At 46.1% G+C, this 26,722-nt stretch overlaps 1 protein-coding gene across 4 annotated transcripts in view; it reads left to right on the forward strand.

The window, feature by feature from the left end:
- RNF166 (ring finger protein 166) overlaps positions 1-26,722 on the forward strand; it is a 784,597-nt gene that overhangs the window by 751,980 nt on the left and 5,895 nt on the right. Inside the window, exons 5-7 of one of the 4 annotated variants that reach the window (XR_011283423.1) lie at positions 11,740-11,847; positions 20,158-20,205; positions 20,622-20,843. Coding sequence is in view for 2 of the 4 variants with exons in the window: in XM_069635946.1 (XP_069492047.1) it covers positions 11,740-11,847; positions 20,158-20,205 (156 nt within the window). In the remaining 2 variants the exon portion in view is untranslated. The other 3 variants (XR_011283424.1, XM_069635946.1, XM_069635933.1) reach the window with 3 other exon arrangements.

Genomic DNA, 26,722 nt, shown 5'->3' on the forward strand with positions numbered 1-26,722 from the left:
GTAAATTGGCTGGATCAGTGCATGTGACCAAGAGACCGGGTACACACTGTATAGAAGACATGGGGCCTCATTACGAGTTGGCTGGAAAATCCGGCTCAATTACCGGCATGGCGGGAAGTGCGTGTCCGTGCACTCAAGAATGCGCTAACAGCGGCCGATCACGAGTGCGCGAGCACGCGCATCCCCCCATGCCGGTAGTGGAAAAACCGCCATCCCGGTAAGGGCACACCAACCCCCCTATACCGGCATTGTGGCTTGCGTCCACTCCGTAACCTCCTTCAATGAACCACTAAAAACCGGCACGGTAACTCCGGCACGGAATCACTGTGTTTGCAAAACCGGACCTGGAAATTACGTCATCGCGCAGGAACGGGAAATGGGCCGGCGGCCATCTTTAAAAACACAATCCATTGCAATCCTCCACAACCACCACTCCTCCCGTGTCGTCGTGTGTCAGAATAGCATCATCATGTCCAAGGCCAGCAGGAAATCCACCCAGAGGAAGAGGAAGCAGCGTTTCTCGGACGCTGAGCTCACCATGCTCGCCAACACGCTGGAAGAGCATGCTGACATAACCCGCAGCACAGACCTAAAGCATGCGGCCCAAACCCGCAAAAAAGAGGTCTGGCTTGAGGTCGCTCAGAGGGTGTCAGCAGTGGGGAGCGCCCCAAGGAGTGTGCGTGACTGCCGGAAGCGCTGGGACGACCTCTGCCTCCATGTCCGGAGGATCCTGTTGGAGAACCGGAATGCCGTAATGGCGACAGGCGGTGGCCCACACTCCCCAGTCAAATTGATGCCATGGGAGGAGACGGCAAGTGGTTTCATCGACCCTGAATCCATTGAAGGGATCGGAGATCAGGAGGCCGGCGCAGCAATCACCACAGAGGAAGGTGAGTGTACCATCACAACCACGTATTACGACACATGATGTGGCCCAACTGATGGGGAAGTTAGAGTGGGCAAGGTGACGCATCAACATATCCATAGAATAATCATTGTCACTCCCTGCACCACATGGACGCTGAGTGACGACCCCAATCCCAACAGAGGTGCCACATGACTCAACCATGCCCATGCACCCACCACACAGAGACCAAACTAATGCTACCCCATCAGCCATGCATTGATTCCCCACATACTGTTACGCTCACCTGACTCCCACAGAGGCGCTGGCCTGGTTTGCGCTGCTGTGACCTCTTCTAAGGTGATGCGCAGGGTTCGGAAGACGGACTGCACCGGGCCCCCAAATCTGGCTTGTCTGGCTCGCAGAAGTATCCTTCTGTAGGCGAAAATAGGGGATTAACTGTCTGCGGGGTAATGCAATCGGCCTCCCACTTTCCCCTCTCACCCTCCTTGAAACCCTCCTGTGATTTCTCGTAGCGTCTCACCTTAGGGTCTGGAAAGACGAGCTCTCCATCCTGCTTCTGATGCAGGGGCGCGTTGGTATCCAGTTACTTCACTGGATTTTCGGATTGGTGAGAACCAAACTTGCTTGGCTTCCAGGTAAATTTTTTGATAAGAGGTTCCCCTTGTGTCCATGCATTAATGTACTAATGCTAGTGTCTTTTTCCCCATAGGGGCCGGGGTACGGAATGCCGGGGAACAGGCACCGACCCGAGATGAGAGGTGAAATCCTTGTAGAAATCAGGTAAGTCTTTAATGAGCGTTTTTTGGTAATGTCTTTTCATTCGCTCATTAACGCTGATGTCTCTTTTTCCCCTTAGGGGCCGGGGTCCGGAAATGCCAGGATGCTGCGAGGACCCGAAATGAAGAGGGAATGAATCAACAGGTAAGTCTTAACATGGAGATTTAGCTTTCCTTATTCCCTTCTCTCTCTCACCTTTTGTTCTGGTCTTTTTCTCCCTAGGCGCTGGGGCGTGACTGCGAATCCGGATGATCGCTGCTGAACATGGAGGCGCCCTGTAAAGGTGAGTGGAATGCAGCGCTGCAGCGATCGACGCAATGAGCTTTTAAATTAAAGTCTTCCTTTTCAGGATTGTCGGCGAGATGTCTCCGGGATGCGGATTTAGCAGGTAAGGACTTTTCCTTCTTCTGTTCTCTTCTTCTCTTCCTTTGCAGGTGATCCAGGATGCTGGCAGGCGTGGCAGAAGTCAGGATGCAGGAGCAGACACGGTGAGCGTCCAGCTGCTAGATGCAGAACAACGCGAAGCACGTGTGGCTGTTCGGGTGGGGTTTAAATAGCCTTGGAAGAAGTTCCAGGTATGTATCCTTCCTCCAATCAGGTATGTATCATTCCCCGACCACGCCCGGATGGTAAATTAGTCCCACAGGTAAAGTAGTTCCTTTCAGGCCTCAAGAAGGCCGGGATCCTGCAGCATGGTCTGCATCAGGTAAGTGCACCCAAGCATTCCCATAATGAGCCTGGCGCCTATGGCGCCAGGACTGATGTCTTTTATGAGCCTGGCGCCATAGGCGTCAGGACACTGTCCAAAGGGCCCCTATATGGGGTTGCTGGGTCCTTCCTTGGGGACTGGATGTCCGCTTTCGGGGACGCAGGGCTTGAACCGGCTCTCCGGGAGCGGGCATCATGACACATACCCCCTCAGTACACCTAAAGCAACAACCCAGAAATGAAATGATGGCTGAATGCATGAACATATCCCACTGCAATTCATCATAGCTGCCATTTGACAACATCACTGATGACCTGCATCTCTTCTATCCCCCAGGTACCGATGATGAAGGTGGACCAGTGGACAGGGGTGCAAGCACGTCCAGTGCACGCAAGGGGACCAGGGCCACCGCAACCCACCAGGCCAAGGAAATGACATCTGCCAAAGCCAGTGTGCCACGCAAGACACCAACCCTGCAGGGGACACCTGCACCCACTGTACAACAACAGAGAACCACAACAGTGGGAGCCGTGCCGCCAGCCACCAGGGACGTGTCCATAGAGGTGGAAGATGATGCAGATTTGATGTCTGGCACACCCACCACAAGCCACATTGCCAGCCCCCAACCTCTTGCGGAGTCTGAGTGCCTCAGTGATCCCTGTCTACATGACTCTGACCTCTGGGAATCAGACTATGCGCTGTTTGAGGACAGTGCCCCGGACGAGGGCTCCGCGCAGGCGTCTTCGACCACCCTGCCAGCCACCACCTTGCCAGCCACCACCTTGCCAGCCACCACTCTGCAAGCCACCACTCTGCCTTCCTCCACCCTGCCAGCCACCACCCTGCCAGCCACCACTCTGCAAGCCACCACTCTGCATTCCTCCACCCGGCAAGCAACCAGCACACCTTGTTGGAGTCCCGCCTGACAAGGGTAGAGGGCCGGCAGGAGTCCATGCTCCAAATCATGCACCAGCAGGTAGAAGCAGGGAAAGAGGCCATGAGTGCCATTGTAACGGCTATTGCAGCCAATACTGCTGCAGTGGAGGCACATACGCGTGCCTTCAGGGAGTGTATGGGGTCACTGACAGAGGCCCTCCTTGCAGGTAACGCTCAGATGCAGCGGCCACACCTTGCCACAGACAGTGGATTGACAATAGATACCTCCGCAACAACTACCCCTACCACCTCGTCGCAATCCAGTCCAGTGCGTCTGATGAGGAGGAGCGCACGACGGTCGGCCATGGCACCCCCCGAACCAAAACTTCCTAAGAAGTGAATGCACGGACAATGACATTGTGTAGAACCACATTGGGGAAGGGAGCACTGTTCGTTGCACATATGAGGACACTTTGCATCTGTGGGGTGGGAGAGGGAGTACACAGGGGTGTTTTGAGGGTTTGTGGGGTGGGAGAGGGAGTTCACAGGGGTGTTTTGAGGGTTTGTGGGGTGGGAGTTCACAGGGGTGTTTTGAGGGTATTATGTCCGCCACATCACGTTTGATTGAAATACACCGTAGTGTGCAAGCATATCATTGTTTGGACTTCATTCTTTTCAGACATGTGCATTCATTTTGTTTGGTGTACAGTGGGCCAATTGGGAACATCAAGGTGTGCATGTCCTGATTGAGTGTGTCGTAGACACATTATTCACATCGTCCATGTGTTTCTATGGATTGTATATATTTTGCATTGGCGTACACCATGTCTATCCCGTGCAGCACGTACTGGCAGGGGGACTCCTTCGCCTCTGTCTCCATCCCCTTCATCCTCACCCAGGGCATGCCTGTGAATGTGAGGTGGCAGTGTTACATTCCTTCAGACGCACATGTTGTGCACCATGACACAGGCCATGGTGATCTGTGCCACGTTCTCTGGCCTACATGGGAGTGCCCCACCAGGCCTGGTTATGCTGCGGAAACGCACCTTCAGCAGGCCAAAGGCCGGCTCAATGTCTACACGGGTACGAGTGTGCACACAACTGTACTCCTCTTCATGGCAGTTCTGCGGGTTACGCACAGGGGTAAGTATCCAAGGCCTCAAGGGATGTCCTCCATCACCTGCAGGTGGAGACGAATCGGTATGTGTTGCTCAGAACTACCACCTTCAGGGAGCACAGTCATGTCAGCAGCTACTTGATGTGGGCATGCACATGTCCCAGTACGTGTAGGAAATGGTCACCTAGATGCAATGTATACTGTAATGGGATGTGGTACACTGGATGGGATTGAATGGAAGATACAGGGTCTATTCCTGCATGCTGAGGGTCATGTGCTGCGGTATTGCGACAATGTGTAGTCTGGAGATTCATGAGGGATATTGTTTGCTATGCATGGTCAGACTAGCCGCATTGCCGTTGTTGCCATCCCATTCAGTCATGCATTGCTTGCCAACACCTGTGCCCTGGTTGAGCCTCTTACATATTTTCATCCGTATGCATCATTTGGGATGTGTGGAACAGTGATGTGTCCTGTTCCGTTCGGCTGGTTCAGGCGAGGAGTGTTTGCCTCTGCATGCCTTCCCAAGTCAGTGGCTATTGGCGCACTGGTGTGCTTTTGCACGCACACCTTTCCCACCCTGGTGCAGTGGGCCAACCCCCCTACTGCATCCGCACACATCAGGGATTCATGGCTGCCTGTGTGCTTCATGAGGGCATCGTGCACTTGGTTCAGCATACGTGTAGATGGTGGTTGTGAACTGCCATGCAGCTGGCCCGTAGGTGCCTGCGGACAGGTAGTGTAGCACAGACAGAACCCTTGGTGGTGGGGGGATGGCAGTGCGTATTTATACGTGGATGAAAATGTATCATGTACACTATGGTGGTGATGGTGTCACAGTCCAACCGGTATAGGGTGTGGATGTGCCAGGGGTTTGGTTGGATGGGCTGGGTCTGGTGCATGGGATTGGTGGCTGCCTACAATGCACTGGTGTCTGCGCTGGTGGTAATTGCTGGCCCTGTCTCACCCTCCTTCTCCTCCTGCGTCTCCTCTGTGCTGCCTATTGTTGCTGCTGTGTCAGTTGTTGCTGTAGTTGCTGTTGTTGGAGCAGTATAGGCATGTCCAACAGTGCCATGGTTGCAACTGATACTTGGGGCATTTTGGTGTGGGAAGGGTTGTTGTGTGTAGGTGTGCTCAGTCTATACTGGCTCAGCCTACATTGACTGATTCTGTGCTCCTGTGGCAGCTGCCTTGTATCCTGATTACTGTTTGCGGGTGGTCTGAGATGCCTGTGTGGCCGGCATCGTGCAGCACGTGATTACCAGGTTCACGATGCCGGTATTTCCATGTATGCGTAGGTTGTGATTCCCCCCCTTATACCGGCATGCCGGTATTTACTCAATGGAGGGGCGCGTGTACGCGCCTTAGCCGCAGTTAACGGAACCGTGGTTTAGGGTGCTGTTCATTCCGGGTTTGGGGGTCGGAATGCAACTGAACGGATGACGATGCCGATATTAGCATACCGACATCGTTTTTCACTTACCGGCATACCTCGTAATGAGGCCCATGGTATCAAACAGTGAAGACAGACACAAGTGATCACAGTTCAAGGGCGTTGATTGAACTTCAGTGGGTTGGTTGAATGCCTATCTAAACCTAAATCTAAGGATGGGAGCAAGCTACGACCATCAAATAATAATAACGCAGTCCTAGTCGATCTCTGTCAAAATAAAAGGGCCTATACTAATACACCTATTGCCAATCCTTACTTCTAAATGCAAAATGGTCTGGAACAATAGTGTTTGCAAAAAGAAAATTGGTCGAAAAATAATATGTCAGGATAGCTGAGCAGTTGGCCTCCCTTCCCCACGTTTTAAGCGCGGGACGAGGCGGCACGTTCGAGCTTCGCACACACTCTGGCTTCACTGCCACAATAATAAAGTTCAAATCACAGGTATCGGGGCCTTCTGTCAAAAGCCTCCTTCAAATAAGTCTCTTACTAAAGAGGGCCTGTAGGAGCACCAAAAGTTTCTTTCTTATCAAGATTTTAACATGCACAATTTCTCGTTTCCAGTGTTCATCATGGGTCTCCCTCCTTCAGGCTTGCACCCCTTTTTACCACAATGTTTACACTTGGTCTCCATCGTTTGGGCTCGGACCATGGATCTCCCTCGTTCGGGCTCAGATCCCTTTAGCACAATATTCACATTCGATCTCCCTCGCCACTCTTTGGCGGGATACCTTACAGAGACCTTCGATTGAGCACCCAAGTTTTTCCAGACGACTCTGTCACTGGTATTGTATCTTTCTCCATAAATGTTCAAACATCCATCAGCAATGAAGCTTTCCTTGAGTCTTTCATCACACGCATTACCAATCTTTGTTCTAGCGCTCTTTATACAAGGTTGCCACTTGCAACCTTGACTTCAACACCGACCGGTCTCCCCAACTCACTGGCTGTGTTGATCTCTCTGGCGCTGCTTTGATCTTGGAGCCAAGGACGATACCATGGCGGCTGCTGTTCCTCCCTGACTTGGTCAGCCACACAGCAGGGCCCAGAGTATCTCCGACACACAATACAGGATTCTTCAATCTGGTTTACTGGCCTTATGCTTTTTAATATGAAGGGTTCTGGAAAGCAACGGTTTCTCGCTGGAAAGGTCAAGGGTATTTCCCTCCTTGCGCACCTTTCTTGGTTTGCCGTCTTTCTTCCCTCGTTCAGCTTCCGTCTGGAAACCACTGTTCCTTCATGTGCTTTGCCTCGCTCAGAGTGTGCTGTCGTGCTCTGCCTTTTATGCGTGTGGGGAAGTTTATTGGAAGTCAGGTGTGAGTGATTACCAGTAATTGCCTGACCATAGTAATGGGACATGTTACGTACAATGCTCGGGTGTGAGTCTGTTTTCTCCCAGAGCAGGCTGTCCGTGTGAAAGTGTTCATGAAGGGAAAGGGGGAGGGTAGAGTTCCTAAATATCCTACCGGGCAGGATGGGGTAAAGCTGTTACAGGGAGAGGGGTACCACATCTCACCATCAGGTGTCCCACTCCCTGAATACCCCTCACCCAGGTGATCCTGCCGTACTGGTCATCCCCTAGGGTCTGGATCCAAAGGCGATGGCCGTGCCCTGGCCACCTGAGAGAGAGAGAGGGAGAGAGAGAGAGAGAGAGAGAGAGAGAGAGAGAGAGAGACCCCCGGGGACTAGCTGGTGAGACACCTTATGGTATCTCACAACAGCCCCTGCACACATGGCATTAAACCCCAAGGTCAGAACGGGTACCGCGAGGACCGGTTCCGACATAAACAGATCAGCTGAAACATTATCCGGATCTGGACCCCTATTGCTAGCTTGACATTTTATAGCTGACATAATTTGCCCTACCAAGAACAACTTATTTTCTTCTGATGAGGATGACTGCTGGCATCCAGAGCTAGCGGCCATTCCATAACCACAACAGAGGGGTCGGCACTAAATAAGGAGGAAAAATGGGCCACCCATGCCTGATCGGTAACCATGTCATCCATACCACCTGACTTGAATCTATAAAAAGGCCCATTGTTCACTATGTCCCAAGCATTTTTCGCATCCTTAGTAGCAGAGGAATTAACCCAGTCCTCCCATGACGCTGCTTCGATTTCATTTTTCCTGACGGAAATGGCCTTCATGTAAACAACCCGGACACTAGCTAGATCTCTGTTCAAACACGGTGTTATTCAAAGTTTCAATCAGAATAGACTTAGATTTCGTGCAGTCTGAGTTAAACCAGCCTGGCTGTGGCTTCACCTTTCTTTTACTAGCCTTCAAGGGAAATTAGGTCAATAAATTGGACAGAAGTGATAAAAAGTTAGACAAGATGGAACTCTGATCTAAACAACCTGAAAAAAAGTTATCAAACTCCCGCCAGTTATTTATGACAATGGGCCTCATTCATTGTGTGGCGGTCCGGAAACAAGGGTTCTGGTACTGTCACTCTTGTTTCCGGACCGACACACTACGAGTCTGCCTGCAGGGGCCGTATCGCTTTGGCCCCGGTAGGCAGAGTCGTCACAGAAGCACCGTTAGCAACAGTGCTGGTGCTTCCGTCTCCCCACTCCCATGGATTCCTATGGGACTCCAGGGGAGTTACCAAACCCTCCACCTTGTGATGTCCCGGTGGCACCGGGAAGTCAGGCGGCGGATTTAGTGTTTCTGGGTCAGCGGCAACCTGCCTGTGGAACCAGCAGGTTGCCGCCAACCTCGGAATGAGGCCCAATGTCCCTCTGCAAGGTCTCTCTGTCAGCTAACTGCCATTTTAATCTATGCTTTTGGCTATCAAGAAAGACACCCGGCTGATGAGACAGTCCTGACAGTACATGCTTAACCCGTTATTTAACCTCAAACCTGATTGCATATTTTTTCATTGTGGCTTTTCCTTTTAACCTAAGGCAATCAACTACCAATGGTATGCTGCAACTCCAGATCTCACCTACTAATACTTCAGTGGTTTGAATAATTGCAGCGTACAAACTTACTTTCGCAACCCTTCTAAAACACAAGACCCAAAGGTACCAGTGGTGTACAAACTGTCGAATTTTGTACTGTGTACTGTGACGAATCCCGAGATGTCATCCCTTCTTCCCGAGGGGGAGCCCCTTCCCATGAGGCCATGGTGGTGAGGCCGCTACCCGATAGTCCACCTGGGGCTGGTACTCAGGGGACAAAGGAGAACATCTCTGGAGAACGCAGGAAGACAATCCTCTACCCACACCTTGCTATCCCATTTTACCCAACGCCTTATCCCATACTTCCATGTATGTCTGAAAACTTACAAATTCCAGAGATGAGGAAAAGCAGGGACTACATAAGTGAGACCTATTTAACAAGTACTGGGATGAGGAGGAGTTGCGGAATAAGGAAGAATAATGCTGAGAACTGGAATGAACAGTCTAGTCCTTTATGTCCATTTATGATAAAAATGAAAGAAGGACCTATATGTAATCAAGTCGACGGGCAAGCCAGCCCCTGAGCACCAGATGTGGCAGCTGTGAGGTGCAGGAGCAGATGACAGTGGAGACCGGAGAGCAGAAGACTCCAGTGAGTTGGAGATGGTGGCTCTCCAGGACCTGACGTTGATCAGTCCTTTGACCGTGAGACCGGGCTCTCTGTGAGGTGCACCGCGGGGTCCAAGAGCCATACTTGTATTGCCAGCTGCCATGGGTCACAGAAGCAGATGCCAGAAGATGACCGCAGAGGAGGAACGGACAGCCAACTCCAGTCTCGAGAAGAGGCACCGCTGTGTGCAGGAATCCCTAAAGGTAACAGGAGTGACGGTCAGACTGGCTGCGATGTAGGGAGGATTGTGAGGCCTAATAAATATGCCACAAGAGTCGTAAGGCCTAAGAAGAGGCCAAAGAGGGTCTTGGACCCCACGAGAAGTTGTGAAAATTAAACATACAAACCCGGAGAGGGGACAAACAGAGTCTGGGACCCTGAAGAGAATTGTGAAGATTGGAGGGAATCTCCCTCTGGCTGGTGGTCTAGTAAAGCCACTGACCACCAAGCAAGGGTAGTGTACCCAGGAACATAAAAACAACAAGAGTAATCTTTCTTGTGGCAGTACTTAGGAGGGAAGGGCTCCATGTACCAAATAAAAAGAAGAGAAATACAGGTCTGGGACCTGCACCCACAAAGGATCCCTCCAAGTCCTCTTCTTCGTGGCAGTACCTTACAGGGGAGTGAACCAGGTCTGCCGAATCCAAACGGTAAAGAAATATGGCTCTGGGACCTGCACCCACAAGAAAAGAGGACCCTCAAAATGAAAGACTGAAAGTGTTGTACTCTGAAAGCAAAGTGAAAGAGACCAGGGGAAGGGAGTCATTCCAACAGGTTGTAGTGAACACTGAAGTTAAGGTACCAGGAGAAGGGAGTCATTCTCCCTGTAACCAAGACCAGGGGAAGTGAGTCATTCCCCCTGGTTGAGTTGAACTGTAAAATCAAGATACCATGAGAAGGGAGTCATTCTCTTGGTAACCAAAGCTGAAAAGACTTACTGATACAAAGAGTTAAAGGATAAGCAGTGTGACTGACCGAGAAGTGCTGGAACTTTGTCTTTTGACTTGCAGGACAATTTTGACCCAGGAAAGGGAGTCCTTCCCCTAAGAAGAAACCAAACCTGAAAGTGAACGTTTATCCCCAGCCCAAAAGAAGGGAGACGGTCTTGTGGACTAAGAAGGTCTACTTTATCTCTAGTTTAGTTTTAAGTGTAAGGGACAGAAGTAGGGTTTTTGACACAGGACGGCGGACTATTGATTTAAACAGACATTCTGACAGAACTCTCAGTGTTTTAGTTGAGGCAGGGAAATCCTTCGTAGGGATGGGAAAAGTTGGGTTTCCTCTTTATTTTCTTGACTTATAAGTCTATAGCAATCAGTCTCCTCCTTATGCACCCTTACAGTACCCAAAGGATTGCTTAACTTTTGCGATCTCGAGTAAACCTAACCAACAGGGTCACAACACAAGAATGTTACTAGAAACCATTTGAGCACTTTATACTGGCATTTACCAGGCACACAAATTGTGACTTTTTAGAAAAGGTAAGTATATTTGTGTGGACATTGCTTTCTTTCAAAGTAATATTGTGTTATCCACCTCGCTCCCCTTTCCAAGGGTTGATTTGGACTGCTTGACTGTTACTACCAGTAAGTGAGCAAGGTGGGACTGAAAGGAACCGGTTTGTCTGGGATTCAAGCAGTACCTTGACTCCCTGAACACACGACTCAGCGGATTCTTCTTAACGCACATAAACGCATCAAACTCTTTGCTCTTCCTTAGCATTGTAACATTTCTAGTCTCTCTAAAGCATAAGTGTGTAAGACCATAAGTCTACAACAGATTTATGATGTGAAAAGAAAAGTTACTTAACTGCAACAATGGTTTTCCAGCTTGATGTTTGATCTAGATTTATGTGCGCCTCTGTCAGCATCACTTGGGGTAAAAGTTGCAAACGTTAAACTGATCATACGTTGTGGTTTGACATAATGATGTGATGATATTGTCAAGTCAAAAAGTGTTTGCTTCAATTTGACGTCACCAGGGATCCGGTATACATACCAATCTAGGTTTTTGCAAAACATTCACCCCCTGATTCATGTCATTATTTGCGCGTAAAACGGACATTTGCGCGCCATTCTGCCCGAAAATCCCCATACCTCAAACAGGGATTTTTCTTTTCACATCATAAATCTGTTGTAGACGTATGGTCTTACACACTTGGGAATCTAAAAAACAGGCATTTAGCTTCAACGCCACCCCTAGAGTGACACTTAACTATTGTTGGATGTCTATTGCTGTAAAGATTATATTAAACTTAAATGCAACTAAAGTTCACCGCACTGTGAATAAGTGGAACAGATCACTCTTGAGTTTTCTGAATCTTCAAGTGCTTTCTTACCATGATAGTGTTTCCGTCTCTGTCCCAGGTCTGTCCCATCTGTTCTGCAATGCCATGGGGAGACCCAAGCTACAAGAGTGCCAACTTCCTGCAGCACCTCCTACACAGGCACAAGTTCTCCTATGACACATTTGTGGTGGGTATTGTGCATATTTGTAAAAATAAACAGCCTTGTTATTGAGTGTATGCAAAAAGACACTTTACTTCTTATTGCACTATTACAATAGTGAATCTTCAGGGGGAGACTCTAGATTCAGTTTGTCTGGTGAATTTGTTTTTTCAATGTTTATCTTGTTGGTCTTTCTCTTTAACTCCTTGAATTGAGACTGATTTTGTTTGCGCTTTTGCTAATAGCAATAAGGATTGTTTACATTTTGCTATTCAGCACCTTTGATTTCTGTGCAAAAATAGAATTAAAGTTAGTACTGTGCCATGTTTAGAACAAAATATAAGGGAAATTGTACATATATATTTTGGAGGCTTGTGAATCTACTTAGATTCATATTATTTGCATAGGCCGTCATCTAGTGATTGGCGTGGAGTATTAACTTTCGTTTTTCAAACTCGAAAACAGGGTGTCAACAGGGGAATGCCCTGTCAGACTATCCCTATCCTGCATGTATAGCAACCTATGATCCTTTGCGTTTTGATATCCTCTGATAGTTTTTCTAACACAATCGGTTTGTCATGACTTTGGGAAGCGGATAATAGCGTTGCACGATTTGGCGATGCTAGATCTTCATAACGCATTTTTTGGACAATCGATCCCTAACAAAGGTTAGATTATGCTGTTGAATGTTCAATAATCTTCAAATGTCAGGCTCACAGTAGGGAGAGCAAAGGGGTAGGGGAGGGGAATTGGTACACATTTTCAAAAGCCATAGAGAATGCCTCTCTTCCCATTTAATATGCTTGGTTATGCTGTGCTGCTAACCCTCTAAATGTGAGAACACCCCCTTTAAATTTTGTCCAGGGTTTAACTTAATTTCCCTGGACGGACAAGCACAAAGTGTACAACAGTTGTCATGCTCTGGATCATGTCATGGACTGCTACTGGGCCCTGTCAAAGGTTTAAGACCAAGACCTTAAGGCAAGGCCAGCACCACAGTGCAAGATGTCGAGGAATCAACTGACAGAGATGTACTCAACCCCGGACAACCACATGTCGAGGTGCCAACATGCAAGGCCTTGTAGCCACTCTAACTGTGCACTCTAGCTCTGAAGACCTGTCTTCACAGCTAGCCATGGAGAAAACACCTGGTGACTAAGAGGCTGCATGCTCATATCACCCTAAACATAAACAACATCTCAAGGAAAGCAGCTGCTCCAAGGCATTGAGACTTCCCTCCAAAAGCAAGCAAAACACAAACCCTTGTGCGGTTAGCTCCGATACCAGGATGAAACGCTCCATGTTCACCACACAAGTCTACTCAGACAGAAAAAAGGTACTTCAACTGAGAACTCGCAACACCAGTAGAAACATGACCACCCTTTCTCTACACATATGTAACTCCTGTTAAATGTCTGCTCGACCAATGGGGGGAGGGGGGTGGTTGAGGGTAATGTTTTAGTTAACTGTTACATTTGGAATATGAAGACGCGTTTGACAATGTTAGAAAGTATAACACTGCTGCTAGCATTTCGCTCATAATGTAACCATGAGCTATAATATATGTATTATATAATGGGAAGTTTTTCCCTTTTTTTTTCTCTTTCTGTTTCTGTTTTTTTGGTTGTCTGATAAAATCAATAAAGTCAAATTAAAAAAAAAAAGAAAAAGGTACTTCTAAAAAGACAACACCCAGCCATCAGCCTCTACAGCTTGTTTCAGGAACATACATCGAGGTAACACTGTTATTCTCTGCTATGCAGCAGAAGGGATTAGTTTAGTTTTCAGTCTGCAGAGTACGGGGGGAAAGGAGATGGAGAAAGATGGCCATCCTACCAAGGTCAACACCCCACATTGAACCAAAACACCAACCCCAATTTCCAAATCTTCAGAGCAGATTCAGTGACCCTCTGTACCCATCACCACCTGAGGATCATTATCAGTATACATACGTCCTCAGAAGAGCTGCTGATAGATGAAATATAGTTGCTTCTGTATACTTCAGTAGGTTCTTCACCACAAGCTTTATTGTAGGTTACATTAAGCTGTTACATAGGGAAACCACTGGGTCCCATGACCCAGGCTGACTTGTTCCAACTGCCTCTGGGTGGAACCTTGGGCTGACATACACAACTAAACATTCCACTAACTCACATCAACATTCTTTCAACCAATACATTCCAGACAAGCACTTAACAACAACAACAACCGTCCCTAGCAGATTACTACATATCTCCCTTTCTTGTGGAAACACTACATACATATGCTCACAACAACACTGCACCTTTGGAGAGGGTGTGTTACTCTGTAAAACATGTTGGGTTGCCCCCCCTTTAATCACTTGGGAAAATGCTATTCCCACTTCTCATAAATGGTGGCAGGCATGACCTTCCCATTACCATTTGCAGGAGGCAGAACCATCCCTGCGGGAGGCATGACCATCCCTATGCTTCTATGGGATCCACCACTTTTCATTCACCTATGTGGGAAAATACTATTCCCACTGCTCATCAATGGTGGGAGACACTCATGCCTCTATAGGAAAATACTAATTCCACAGGAAAATACTATTCACTCTTCTCATGAACGGAGACAGGTATGACCTCCCCATTGCCCACGGGAAAAACTGTTCCCACTTCTCATAAATGGCAGCAGGCATGACTTCCCCATTACCACTAGCAGGAGGCGTGACCACCCCTATATCATTCTATGGGATTCCCATTTGTCACTATGGGAATTGACAAACCCATAATCTCATCTTTAGGAAAGGCCTATCCTTCCTCTACCACTGGCAAAAGGCATGACCTTACTTCAACATACCAGGGTCTACTTACATTTTCATCACATTTCTCTTACTGTAACTTCAAACAGTATTTAACATCAGCAACTTAATCCTGCAAATTCTCAAATCTTTGTTATGCTTAACATTTCATAACATATGACACTCTTTCTACTCAACACAGAATAAATACTATAAATTATTATACTGCTATAATTTCAGAAGAAAAACTCTAAATAATTACACTGCTATAATTCCTTGTTTCTTCTTGCAATTTAACCCTGCAAGTCCTCAAAATGTTATCTCTAGCCACTCCGACAGGCTCTCCCTTCTCACCTCTCCAGGCACACTTCGTGCACATCCCTTTTCATAAACCAAAACTTAATGTCCAAAATGGATAGTCCACAATGCATTTCACTACTAACCTGCAATTCCTCAAAGTGTTAAATTAAATACATGTAGGCACACATATAAATCTCATTCTGCTGACACTGCGCATCCCATATACCACACACAAAACCACAACCAATACGCGAAACTTCTCTACCTATAATACGCTTATAAATGTTATATGCTCAACTAAAATTGTATTGATAGTACATTTCAAAACTAATGAGCATTTTGTTTAACCTATCACATCCGCATATTCTCATTTTCACTGTCACAGTAAAAGGATACTCATATGAGGCTCTGCTTCACGTCCATATCTTCACTAGCCGTTCTCTTTTTCGCAGTCATAGTAAGGATTTTGTCCCTCTTTGGTTGTGAAATGCTCACTACACACACACAGTCGCATGCACCACGCGTAGTGCAACAAGCGCAGGTAGTCTCCTCAACGACACTCCAAGGATCTGTCCTGTGTTGGCTCCTTCACTTTACACTTAATAGTCTCTCAATAGACATTCCCTGCATCCATAACGTAGATACTGCAGGTCCGATATGCTTTTATTTACTTTTCATCGTTCATGTACACGTCTGAAGTTCTGATATATTTTACTTGAGAAAAGGACCGCAATGACACTGACACTTCCTCGTTCCTACGACATCTGGGTAACAATGATGCCACGCCGTCAGGTCCTTTTCTCAGACCTGATTATGGCATCCTCAGGCAACATTTCTGCCAGTTTTCGGGCGCTTCACCAACACCGCCTCTCTACACTGCTACGTCATCATACTATCTCTGAACAACCATGGGCTAGCAGCTCCGGCGGCCCTCCTGGGCAACGGCTTCCCACACACTGATTCAGCGAAGCCACACACAACTGACAGACCTGGGAAATCTTCTTATCCGCCTGGGCACTTAACGGCTCACACTGCCGGTACATTTTCATTTAATGAGTGCTGCTCTCTCTGCCATTTCATATAGTGTAAACCCGGGCAGCTCTTTCTGAAACTTTAACTGTTACATATTTCCTCAGCACAACAACCTTTGCTGCGTGAGACAGGTCCCCCACTATTCCTTGCAGGACTGTTACCACGGTATTCCCCTTTCACTTTAGCTTGGACCCAAAACAACAATTCATGAAAATTCTTAGCAAGTGCATCTTCATAACTCTTCCCCTATGGGCTGCTAGGCTTCACAAACTCTTCCTTTCTCCTGCTTTACCCCCTGGATACTGCACTGGGGCTTATCTTCTTCACTTGTCCCCTGGGGCCTGTGCCGGGGCTTTCTTAACTTCTCAACCCCCTGGATGCTGCACTGGGCTACCCCTTCCTTTCCCATGTGGGTGCTGCTTCCACCCCTATTTCCCTGGGTTTGCGCTGGGATTTCTCTTAACACTAGGAGTTCTTGGCCTTCCCCTTCTTATTACCCTGGGTGCTGCCTCCATCCCTTTCCCTGTGTGATGGGACTTACTACTTTCTCCTTGGGGGGCAGTGGTTCCTCTTCTTTTCTGCTGCTCCCCCCTCAGCAGACTGTTTCCTCTTCTTTTTCTTTGCATGCAGGTTCTTAGTCCTTGTCGCCAATGAAATATAGTTGCTTCTATATAGTTCAGTAGGTTCTTCACCACAAGATTTATTGTAAGTTACATTAATCTGTTACAAAGGGAAACCACTGAGTCCCATCACCCAGGCTGACTCCTTCCAACTGCCTCTGGGTGGAACCTTGGGCTGACATACACAACTAAACATTCAACTAGCTCACATCAACATTCTCTCAACCCATACATTCCAGACAAGCATTTTACAACAATAGGTTTGGCATAAAGGCCCTGAAGTCAGATGAGGTTACCGACTAGAGGAGAAAAAACACATTTCTCACTGCATTCCACTGCTACAATCCGTGAAGAAACGGATTACATCTTCTCTTTTGAAACCAGTCACAATTCAACCAGTGAACCAAAATATTGAAAATAAATAGCGACCTGCCTCCATGAATCCAATGTACATTAGGGGCCATGAAGCACCAGACACACTAGTCGCTACTACAGCTAGTAAGAGGGCTAATGCTCCCCTGTCAGTTACAGAGTATAATGACAAGGAGAGTAGGAGATGTGCATATAGAAAATGTCACTGCTTCTATGGCCCGAAACAACATGGAAGCCTTGGGGACAGATCTACAGACATACATTCTAAAGATCTTTTAAGGGGGGTAACAGACAGCTAATGCCTTTGTCAAAATTATCTGAATAAAGCGGAGACATCAGGTCACCAGATAGCGGTAGCAGTCGTAAATCAACATGAATGGCTAAGGGGAACTGGATTTGGACTAGAGACTCAAGCCACCCTCCTGAACAAGCCCTTTTAGGAATTCATCCTCTTTGGGAAGGTGGTTGATGAGGCACTTAAAGGGCAAAAAAGAACACAAAACCCTTAAGACCCTAGGCCAAATTGCAGGACCAAACATTATTTGCCTGCCTCAGCACAGTCCACCCAGACATCAGGTAGTGGGGGTTCACTTCGCCCCAACCAAAAATCTCTGCATTCAGATGCGTACTATGTGAACACTGCTGAGGAATATCGAGGAAGAGGACAGACCCCAAGAGGGGTGTCTTCTTTAAGTGACAGCAAAATCCAAGTACCCTCCCACGGCTCCCCAGTGGGGGTGAGATTAATTTCATTCACCCATGCATGGGAGGCGATAATATCTGATAAGTGCGTGCTGGACACAGTGATTCAAGGGTGTTGCGTTGAAATTCTAAACAAGCCTGGCCATCTGCTATAACCCGAAAGGAGAATATTGTGTGAAGATCGTCAGCTCCTACAAGAGGTCGATACACATCCAACGAAGAATGCCATAGAACCAGTTCCCTATCATCAGGTAAACAAGAAAAAGATGAAACAAAACCACAGAAATTCCGAAATGACCACACTTTAGAAGATAATTCCACGTCTGAAAAAGGGCAATTGCATAGCGGTATTGCACATGAAAGATACATACTTCAATTTTTCAATATTCTCAGGAAATTTCTAAAATTCAAAGTGGACTCACACCATTTCCAATTCAAAGTGCTTCCTTTGGTTTGGAATTGCATCAGCACAATGTATATCTGCCAAAGTGTTGTGGTGGCGGCCCATCTTTGTCGTCAAATCATTCAGGTATACCCTTATCGAGATGACTGGTTTATGGCGGGGAAAATAAGCACTTCACTTGCACAAAGCTCAAAAGACAGTGGATTTACTCCACCAACCAGGATCTTCAGTCAGCGAGACCCAAGTCAAGTCTCACACTCTCTCAAACCAAACATTCCTAGGAGCAATTCTAGACACACAAGCAATAACCTAACCCTCTCAAGAAAGAATTCAAGACTTGGTAGCCCAGATATCCTGTTGTCAAGCCGAAGCTCTGACAACAATCTGGAAGTTCATGAAGCTGTTGGAGATGATGGCTTTATGCATTTGCATTGTGCCTCTAGCACACACAAACATGAACACTCTACAGCAATGGTTCACAGACCAAGTGTCTGGTGGCTGTGATGATCTAGTGGTAGTGTCACAAAAGGTGGTAAACTGGCTACAATGATGGTCAGAGAGGCACATGATAAACATCCCACCAATATAGGAAACAACCACCACAGTCAACTTTCAGATTGCATGTGAAGCCCATTTTCACACACTCACTGTGCAGGGCACATGATCAAAGAAGCAGGCAAAGCAATGCATACATGTTTTAGAGCTTTTCGCTATAGAGATGGCACAAGGCTCATTCTAGGACCACATTCAGGACAAGAGCGTGCTCGTCAATGCAGACAATACTACCACTATGTTTTATATAAATAAGCAAGGGAGCATGTGTAAGCAAAGTGCCCATTCAGGATCACTAGTGGAAAATCAACAGACAGATTTTTGCATTAGAGGGCAATCCATTAATGAATCTGTTTGCAACAGCCCAGAGTGCCAAATGCAGAACATTTGCATCCAGGTTCTTTCAGAAAGCGTCACTCCCCCCAACTCCACATGGTAGTACAGAAACAAATACATTGACATTGATTTTTGATTTTTATTGCACCAATGTGGGCAAGTGCAACGTGGTACCTCACCTCCTGGAGATGGTGGTGCAAATACTGGTGGAACTCGGGCCAATTCACAACTTACTAACCCAACAACAGCATCGAATATCATATCCAGACCCACACAAATTGAACTTGTTAGCATGTGTTTGGCCGTTTACAATTGCATCAGAGATGCATGGATATCTTAAAGGAGGCTAGAAAGTTTAACACCAGACACCATTACTACAATAAATGGAAGCGGTTTGTCATCTGGTCTTCAAACCAGGGTTCAAAATTGAGGGGTGCTGGGAGCTAATTAGCTCCTGCTTATAGCCTAAAAGGGGCTGGTTAGCTTGACACCAATATCTACTGAGAGCTAATTGTGTCTCCCCAGGCCAACTAATGCTGAACAAGCACACATATGTGAATTTAATTATGTGTTTGGGACAATCTATAAATAAACATTGCAACACATCTATGACATTTAAAGCGTAAGGGGTCTCAAGTAATGGACAAAATGATATGGTTGAATCTTTTGTGGAAGTTAGATTGGTGGACCTCTATGTGCTAGCTCCTTGCTTCTCAGTGGTAGCTCCTGGTTACTGGTAAATCTGCATTCACAGGAGCTGTTTTTAGCTCCTGCTTATCCAATCTTAATTTCAATCCCTAACAACCTGATTGGCTGCACTCCAGCACATCTAGGCATATATCTGCTGTACTTAACAAGACTGAGGATTGCTTTACAATTCCTTTAAAATCCACCGTGCAACACCGGCAGCATACACTACTTCACAAAAGTTTTTGGCGTGGAAGGTTCCTGTTAAGGCAATTATGGAACGGGTCAAACACATACACAAACCACTCTCTTGTTCCTCCCCCCCTAACTGGTATCTTATACAGTGCTTCAAGGGCTCATGGGGTGTCCTTTTGAACCAATGCATAGAGCATCACTTAAATATGTCACTTATAAGGTTGTGTTTAGTCGTAACGTCGATCACAGGAATACACGACCTACATGCCTTGTCAGTCACAGAACCGTTTATCAGTATTCATGAACCAAAAGTGGTTTAAGAACACACCCACGGTTCTCCACGAAGTACATTTCAATTCTTTGTCTTTTTCCTGCAGGTTGGGGAGGAGATCCAGTCACCAAGACAATCATCTCAGCTGGATTAAGTGCGTTAAATTTTGTTAAATATTGGCACATAAAACTTCCATTCACTGTAGGAGCTCACTTATCGCTAATGTAATCGCTAATGTACCCTTAGAAGACATTTGTAAAATAGCAACATGGAGTTCTATTCACAAATTGATGCACCATTTTGTCGATACACTGCCAAGGGCTGATTGTCAAGTGGGATAAGCTGTGCTTAAATGTCTATTTGCTACTGTCCCATCGGGTCACCCGCCATCTTCTTCTGGTACTGCTTACTAGCCTATGCAAAGCTTGTGAATCTAAGAAGATTCATAAGCCTCAGAAGGCAAGCATTGCTTACTCAGTAATGCTCAGTAATGGTCTTTCTGTGGCTTGTATCTGCTTAGTCACTCAGAAGCAACAAATAATCAAAAGGTTCTCTCCTTTTCAAACATAGGTATTATCAGAAAAAGAAACCATCTGAAGATGCTGGCGCATGAAGGATAATGGGTCCCTGTACATGTCGAATAGGGATGGTGCGACAGGAACACCCCTGTTGATGCCCTGTTTTCGATTTTCAAAAAACATGATGTTAATACTCTGAGCCAACCACTAGATGGCAGCCTAGGCAAAGCATATGACACTATGCAGATATACGCCACAGCAAAAAGATTACCGAGTAAGTAATGTTAATCAAATATATTGTCTCTCAGCTGTGACATATGGTTGTTGAAGTTGGTTCAATGAGACCCCCGTATACCCACCACCTCCATCCCTGTTTAGTCTTTGATCAGGCTAAACTTCCCTACCACGCCACTCCAGGGGCATCCACCTTTGATTTATATAGTGCAATGGATGTTATTTCCCTGCAGGGGCTCGAACTCTGCTCTCCACCACCTTAAAGGTGAACCTCCCAGATGAACCTTTGGCCACATCACCTCCAGGTTTAGACTTCGAGCTAATCATGGCATTGGGTAGGAGCTGGACTTGTAGGCAAAGACAATATAGGGGCGATGATGGTGCTATTTAGTAATCATTCCACGACTCGTTTCCCTGTTCAGGTAGGGTATTGCAGAACCCAGCTTTTGTGATGCATGCCCCTAGCACACGCTACTGTTGTTTCTTTTGTTCTTGTCTGACAGTTTCCACATTTTATGTTGTATGTGTGGCTCCTGGGATTTCATCCAATGTATGTTGGGGTGCCAGACGTAGACCCCCTTGCCTATAGCGTTTGCTGCACCTCACTGACACCGAACAGCAGAATCGTGGGATGGCTGGAGGTACTCTTGTTCAGAGAAGATTGCTTAGCATTTTGCTGCTGCGTTGCCCTTTTGGGTGGGACCTGATTGTTATGCAAATAGATATTCTCCTCGGTGAAAGGTATTGAGAGCTAAAACATGATTTAGACTATCACAAGAGGGCTTCAGCCCTTGCAAGAGGCTACTATAGCTTTTGTTTGCTCTCAGGCCCAGAGGGGCATGGAAGGTTTTGGCCCCACCCACCCAACAACCCCTTTATTCATCTGATGTAAACCTCACACTTACCATGGACTTTGCTGCACCGCAAATGAATGACACCACCTTTCAGATTTCCTTTGATAAAGAGATCCCATTGGAGGAAGTGACTGGAAAGTGGGTGTGCCTTTTTGTAGAGACTAAAGAGCTGGACATTCAGGACAGCAAAGACTTAAGAACATGTCATCAAAGTTTTTTCCAACAGTTAAAAAAGATTTTTGATTGTTTCCAGATAAGTCGGACGACTTCTAGGGTAGGTTTGGGTCGTGTACCTCTCCTTCTCCAGCTGGTTATTGAAGCTGGGATTGGAAGTCATGAGTCAGTTGGCACTGTCCAAAGCAGGGAGTAGATATATACTTGTAGTTGAACACGCTCGATCAGATGTTCACAGGCCTTTCCAATTTAAAACGCAAAACAAAAAATATTTAAACACCTTGTTCCCATCTTTTTGAGTTAAATATCGGAAAGAGATCCTAACCGATTGTGGATCCTATGTTTTTTCTGCCTTAGCTGGTAAGATAAGATGGCTCATTGGGTTGAGCGCTTCCTGCTGCAATCTCTGTGATTTGCAGGTTGCAGGTTTGTACCCCGGCATGACCAACTCGGCTTTTCATCCTTTGGAGGTCGATAAATGAGAACCAACTTCAGTTGGGTGATATTGTATGCAAATATGTTCAATGTAAAACGTTTTGGTGAAAGCGCTATATAAATAACACATCATTATGGGGGGATGTGGGAAGTCAAGGCATTACTGCTTATTCAAACTCTGCACTTCTATTGCCCTCAGACGAATGACGTAGTTAAACGCTTCAATCAAACTTTGAAGTGCCTACTGTTCGAGCTAGTGTTCAAAGATGGGAGGAATTGGGATGATCTGAGCTCATTGGCCTTGCTTGCAGTCTCTAAGATCCCACAAGCCTCTGTCATATTTGACCTAGTCTATGGGAAGGAGGCCCAGGATATCCTAGATATTTTCAAGGAGAACTCTGAAACTCAAGAAGAACCGGCTTTGAATTTGGTCCAGTTTGTCCAAAGAACATGAGAAAGGATACTTGCCTGCGAATCAACACATGCTTCAAGCTCAGGATGAAGAGAAGCATCTGTACGCTCGACATGCACAATTGGACAGATTAATGAGTTACAAGGTCCTAACTCTACTTCCGAATTTTAAATTGGAGTCCAGCATCCTGATTTGGCCAAACCCTTCTCACGTTTACCACATGAACTGATAGTCCTAACAAACTGTACATGCCCAGAGAATCCAATGTGCTCTCAGCTCATGGGGATGATTCCAGAGGGTCTGCAGCCCCGTCGAATCTTAGACCAGCTGGACTTCCATAATAATTTCCGGGAGGCTTTCAGAAAAGCCAGCATGAGTGAAATATCAGCACAAGCACGCTCCACTTTGGAAGGCAGTACTGCTCTGCCTACCGTCTCCCTGTGGCGCTTTGATAAATGATGAAGAAATGCAGATGTACGTGGTGCCGGACCACTCTGTCTACGGTATTGCATCTTGGCTTCAAAGTTCAATCACTCATCCACTGATTAATTGCATTTGTGTTGCTTGCCACATACACTTCATACACTGCTCTCTTCAGTTTTCATTGTACATTGTTGCTGCTTGCAACCTTGGTTTCAACGCAGACCGGTCTGGTATCAGTCCCCCTAACTCACCAGTTGTCCTGACTTCATTGGTGTTGCTTTGTTGTAGGAGTCAAGGACAGGACCATGGTGGCAAACGATTCTCCCAGCCTTAACTATCGACGCGGGAGAGCCCCGGGTACCTCCGACACACAATGCAGCGTTCTTCAGCCTTGATTCCTGGTCTTACTTTTCCTATTCTCGAAGGTTCATGAAAGTAACGGTCTTCCGTTGAAAAGGTCAATGGCACTTCCCTCCTTGCAATCATCTTCGATTTTGCCGTCTTTTGCCTTGTGTTAAACAGCCATCTTGGAACTGCTGCTTCCTGGTGTGCTTTGCCTTGCTTAGTGTGTGCTTTTGTGCTCTGCCTTTTATCCAAGTGGGGAAGTGTGATGGAAGTCTGGTGTGTGTAATGGTCAGTGATTGCCTGACCCTTGTATTGGGACATGTCAGGTATACAGCTCAGGTGTTAGTCTGTTTTTCCTCACAGTGAGCTGTCCGTGAGAAAATGTTCATGTTTGGAAAGGGGAGGTGGGGGGTTGAGTTCCTAAGTATCCTACCTAGGATGGGGTAAAGGTGTTACAGGGCCTTCCGCATCTCGCCAGCCGGTTCCCACTTCCACTCCCCGAGGACCCGTCACCCAAGTAATCTGCCTGCACTGGTCCATCCCCAGGAAGTGGATCCAAAAGCGATGGGCGTGTCCTAGCCACCTGGATGGAAGATCCCCGGGGAATAGCGGGTGAGACATCTTCATGTTTCTCACAAAGGTCAAATCAAAAAAACAAATAAATTTGCCAGTTATGGTAAGCTATGCAACTATAACTTGCACCGCCACCATGCACTGCTAAGACTAACACCCAGGACATCAAAGATGACATCACAAATGGCATAATTGATGACATCACATTCAGGGACAGTGAGAATGCTAAGCAGATGACTTATTATGGTCATACTGCATTGAAATCCTGATACACATACTCTAAAAGTGCTGTATATGTTGACCATAACCTTGTGCTACGTTCTTTCCTGAGCTCATGGTGCACATAAATGGGACAATAAGGAGAGCCGCAAACAGACAATTCATTTTCTATGCATGAGGATGACCTCTCACCTTAATGTCATTTTCTAGTCATGGTGTTTCTTTCCTCCTAACTAGAGTTTACCTGTATGTGCCTCAGATTTGTATGCATTGATGCTCTCCATATGTATTTTTTGTACAAACGTGTGTAGTAATTATTGTATTGTTAGCTGTTAACGCTAAGTTAAGTTTAACATTAGTCAAGATTCTGATAGGCTTGGATTTATGATTCTACTGGTCAATATTACCAGATTAGAAATACTCTACTTCATTTGTCCATTCTACAGCCATTGCCTATGTGTATCTATTCTTAGATTACTGTATTAACAACAACACTTCAATAGAAGGTTTCTGTTTCAAAAAGTACGTTTTGCGATACGTGGAGTAGCTCATGAGCGGTCTCCCAATTACTCTTCATGTGTTGCTACCAACATTCTAAAGAGAGCCCCTTGTAGGGACTTCATCAGAATTTATGTCATCTGTGATGTCATTTTTGATGTCCTGGGTAGTCTTAGTAGTGCATGGTGGTGGCAAGAGTTATGGTTGCATAATTTACCATAACTGTTGAATTTCTTTCTTTTTTCGATTTTAACTTGCAACCATAACATCCCTTGAACAGTGTTTTTCCAGCGGATTTCATAGGTTTTTATTAGTGAAAATGTTTCATGATGTTACAGCACTGTATGTACGCTATTAATAATTCCAATGTTAACATATATGAAAGAACTATAAACCTGCTTTAACAACCCTGTTTTTTGCAGCGCATGCTGATATTTTTCATTTTCAGCAGCGCATGCTGGGAATGCAAATTATGGTTGAATTGTCTAGGGCATTAGGCTCGACCATGACCCCAACCCCACCAAACCACCCCCTTTATCCACTGCACCTAGCCTGCATCTTAGGTGAGTGTCTACTATACCCCCATGATGTAACCAATGGCCAGTGCTCATGGCTTGTAGCCATGGCCTGTTTTCACAATACATGGGGCATGGGCGTTGGCCACAATAAGCAAATCGGAGTAGACATTAGTCCTTGCCAGGGGCCAGGTCCATTGCCCAGGCACCAAAGTTATATCCATCCCTGTTTTATTTTATGAAAAGTGTCAAAATGTAAATACAAAAAATGGTGATATGACTTAGCCCCCCCCCGCTTGACCAAATCAATTCAAACGTTGCACAAGCATTCAAAGTTGGGTCTATATTCTTTTTGCAAACATTTGTCAGTTTCGTCAAATAGCACCAAATTTATAAGCCATCAAAAAATGTTGGGACCCCACTCTAATTATGCACCGTTTTGACAAAATATCACCAATCTTTGAAGAAACATTCAGAGTTGTGTCTAAAATTATTTTACAAACTTGTGCGCAGATTCGTCAAATGGCACTACCTTTATAAACCATTCAAACATTTTGGGATCTCCCTCTTGGTGAAATAGCGCCAAACTTTGCATACGCATTCGAAGCTGGGTCTAGAATTATATTGCAAAATTTCATGCAGTTTCATTGAATGGCGTTAAAGTTATAAGCCATCCAAAAACTACTCTTCACAGACCCAATAATACAGAAATATGAATGTATGTCCTCGAACATTTGTCAAGTTGTCAAACATCTCAGAAATGTCCTTGAACATCTGAGATTTTCGCGGACTTCGTAGAAGGGAAAAACACCAGATTTTTGGCTTTTTCCATAGATATCCCTTCCCATCCTCATCACCCTTTACCTCCCCAGAGATTGTTTCATTAGTTTGGGAAGCGTAAAGTGTTTTTTTATGTTTTTACTGTGATGTCCACGGACTCCGGGGGCAGTTTGTAAATCCAACATGGTGTCTGTTTCAAAAGTTTTGAAGCACCTCACGTTTTGAATTGACCAATCAGCGGGCGCATACGATGTCCGCGAACATTATTCGACTTCCTGATTGACACTGATCTAGGAAGTGTGTACGCGCACCGAACGGCAAGAGAACACATTTTTTTTAACTTACATTTTGGGACTTAAAAAAAATCTCCTGGATCGATTATCACCAAATTTGCAAAAGCAAGCTTTTGGGATCAGACAGCCGCTCCTCATGGAAGTTTGGAGCAAAACAGTACAGCTGTTTGGGCTGTAGCTGCAAGCAAACTTTTTTGCATTCCTGTGTGTCCAGATTTGAAATGTTTTGGGACCTCCCTATAACTTTGCCTCCCCCTAATGAAACCGCACGAAACTTCAAATGTGGCCATATATTTATTTTGCAAAGTTTCGTGCAAATATGTCGAACAGCGCCAAAACAGCTTTCCTTTAGGTTGAGCAACGTAACCATAACAGGACTGCTAGCGGAGGCCTTATAA

Source organism: Ambystoma mexicanum, chromosome 1q (genome assembly GCF_040938575.1).
Source record: "Ambystoma mexicanum isolate Mex_15411 chromosome 1q, UKY_AmexF1_1, whole genome shotgun sequence".
Lineage (NCBI taxonomy): Eukaryota > Metazoa > Chordata > Amphibia > Caudata > Ambystomatidae > Ambystoma > Ambystoma mexicanum.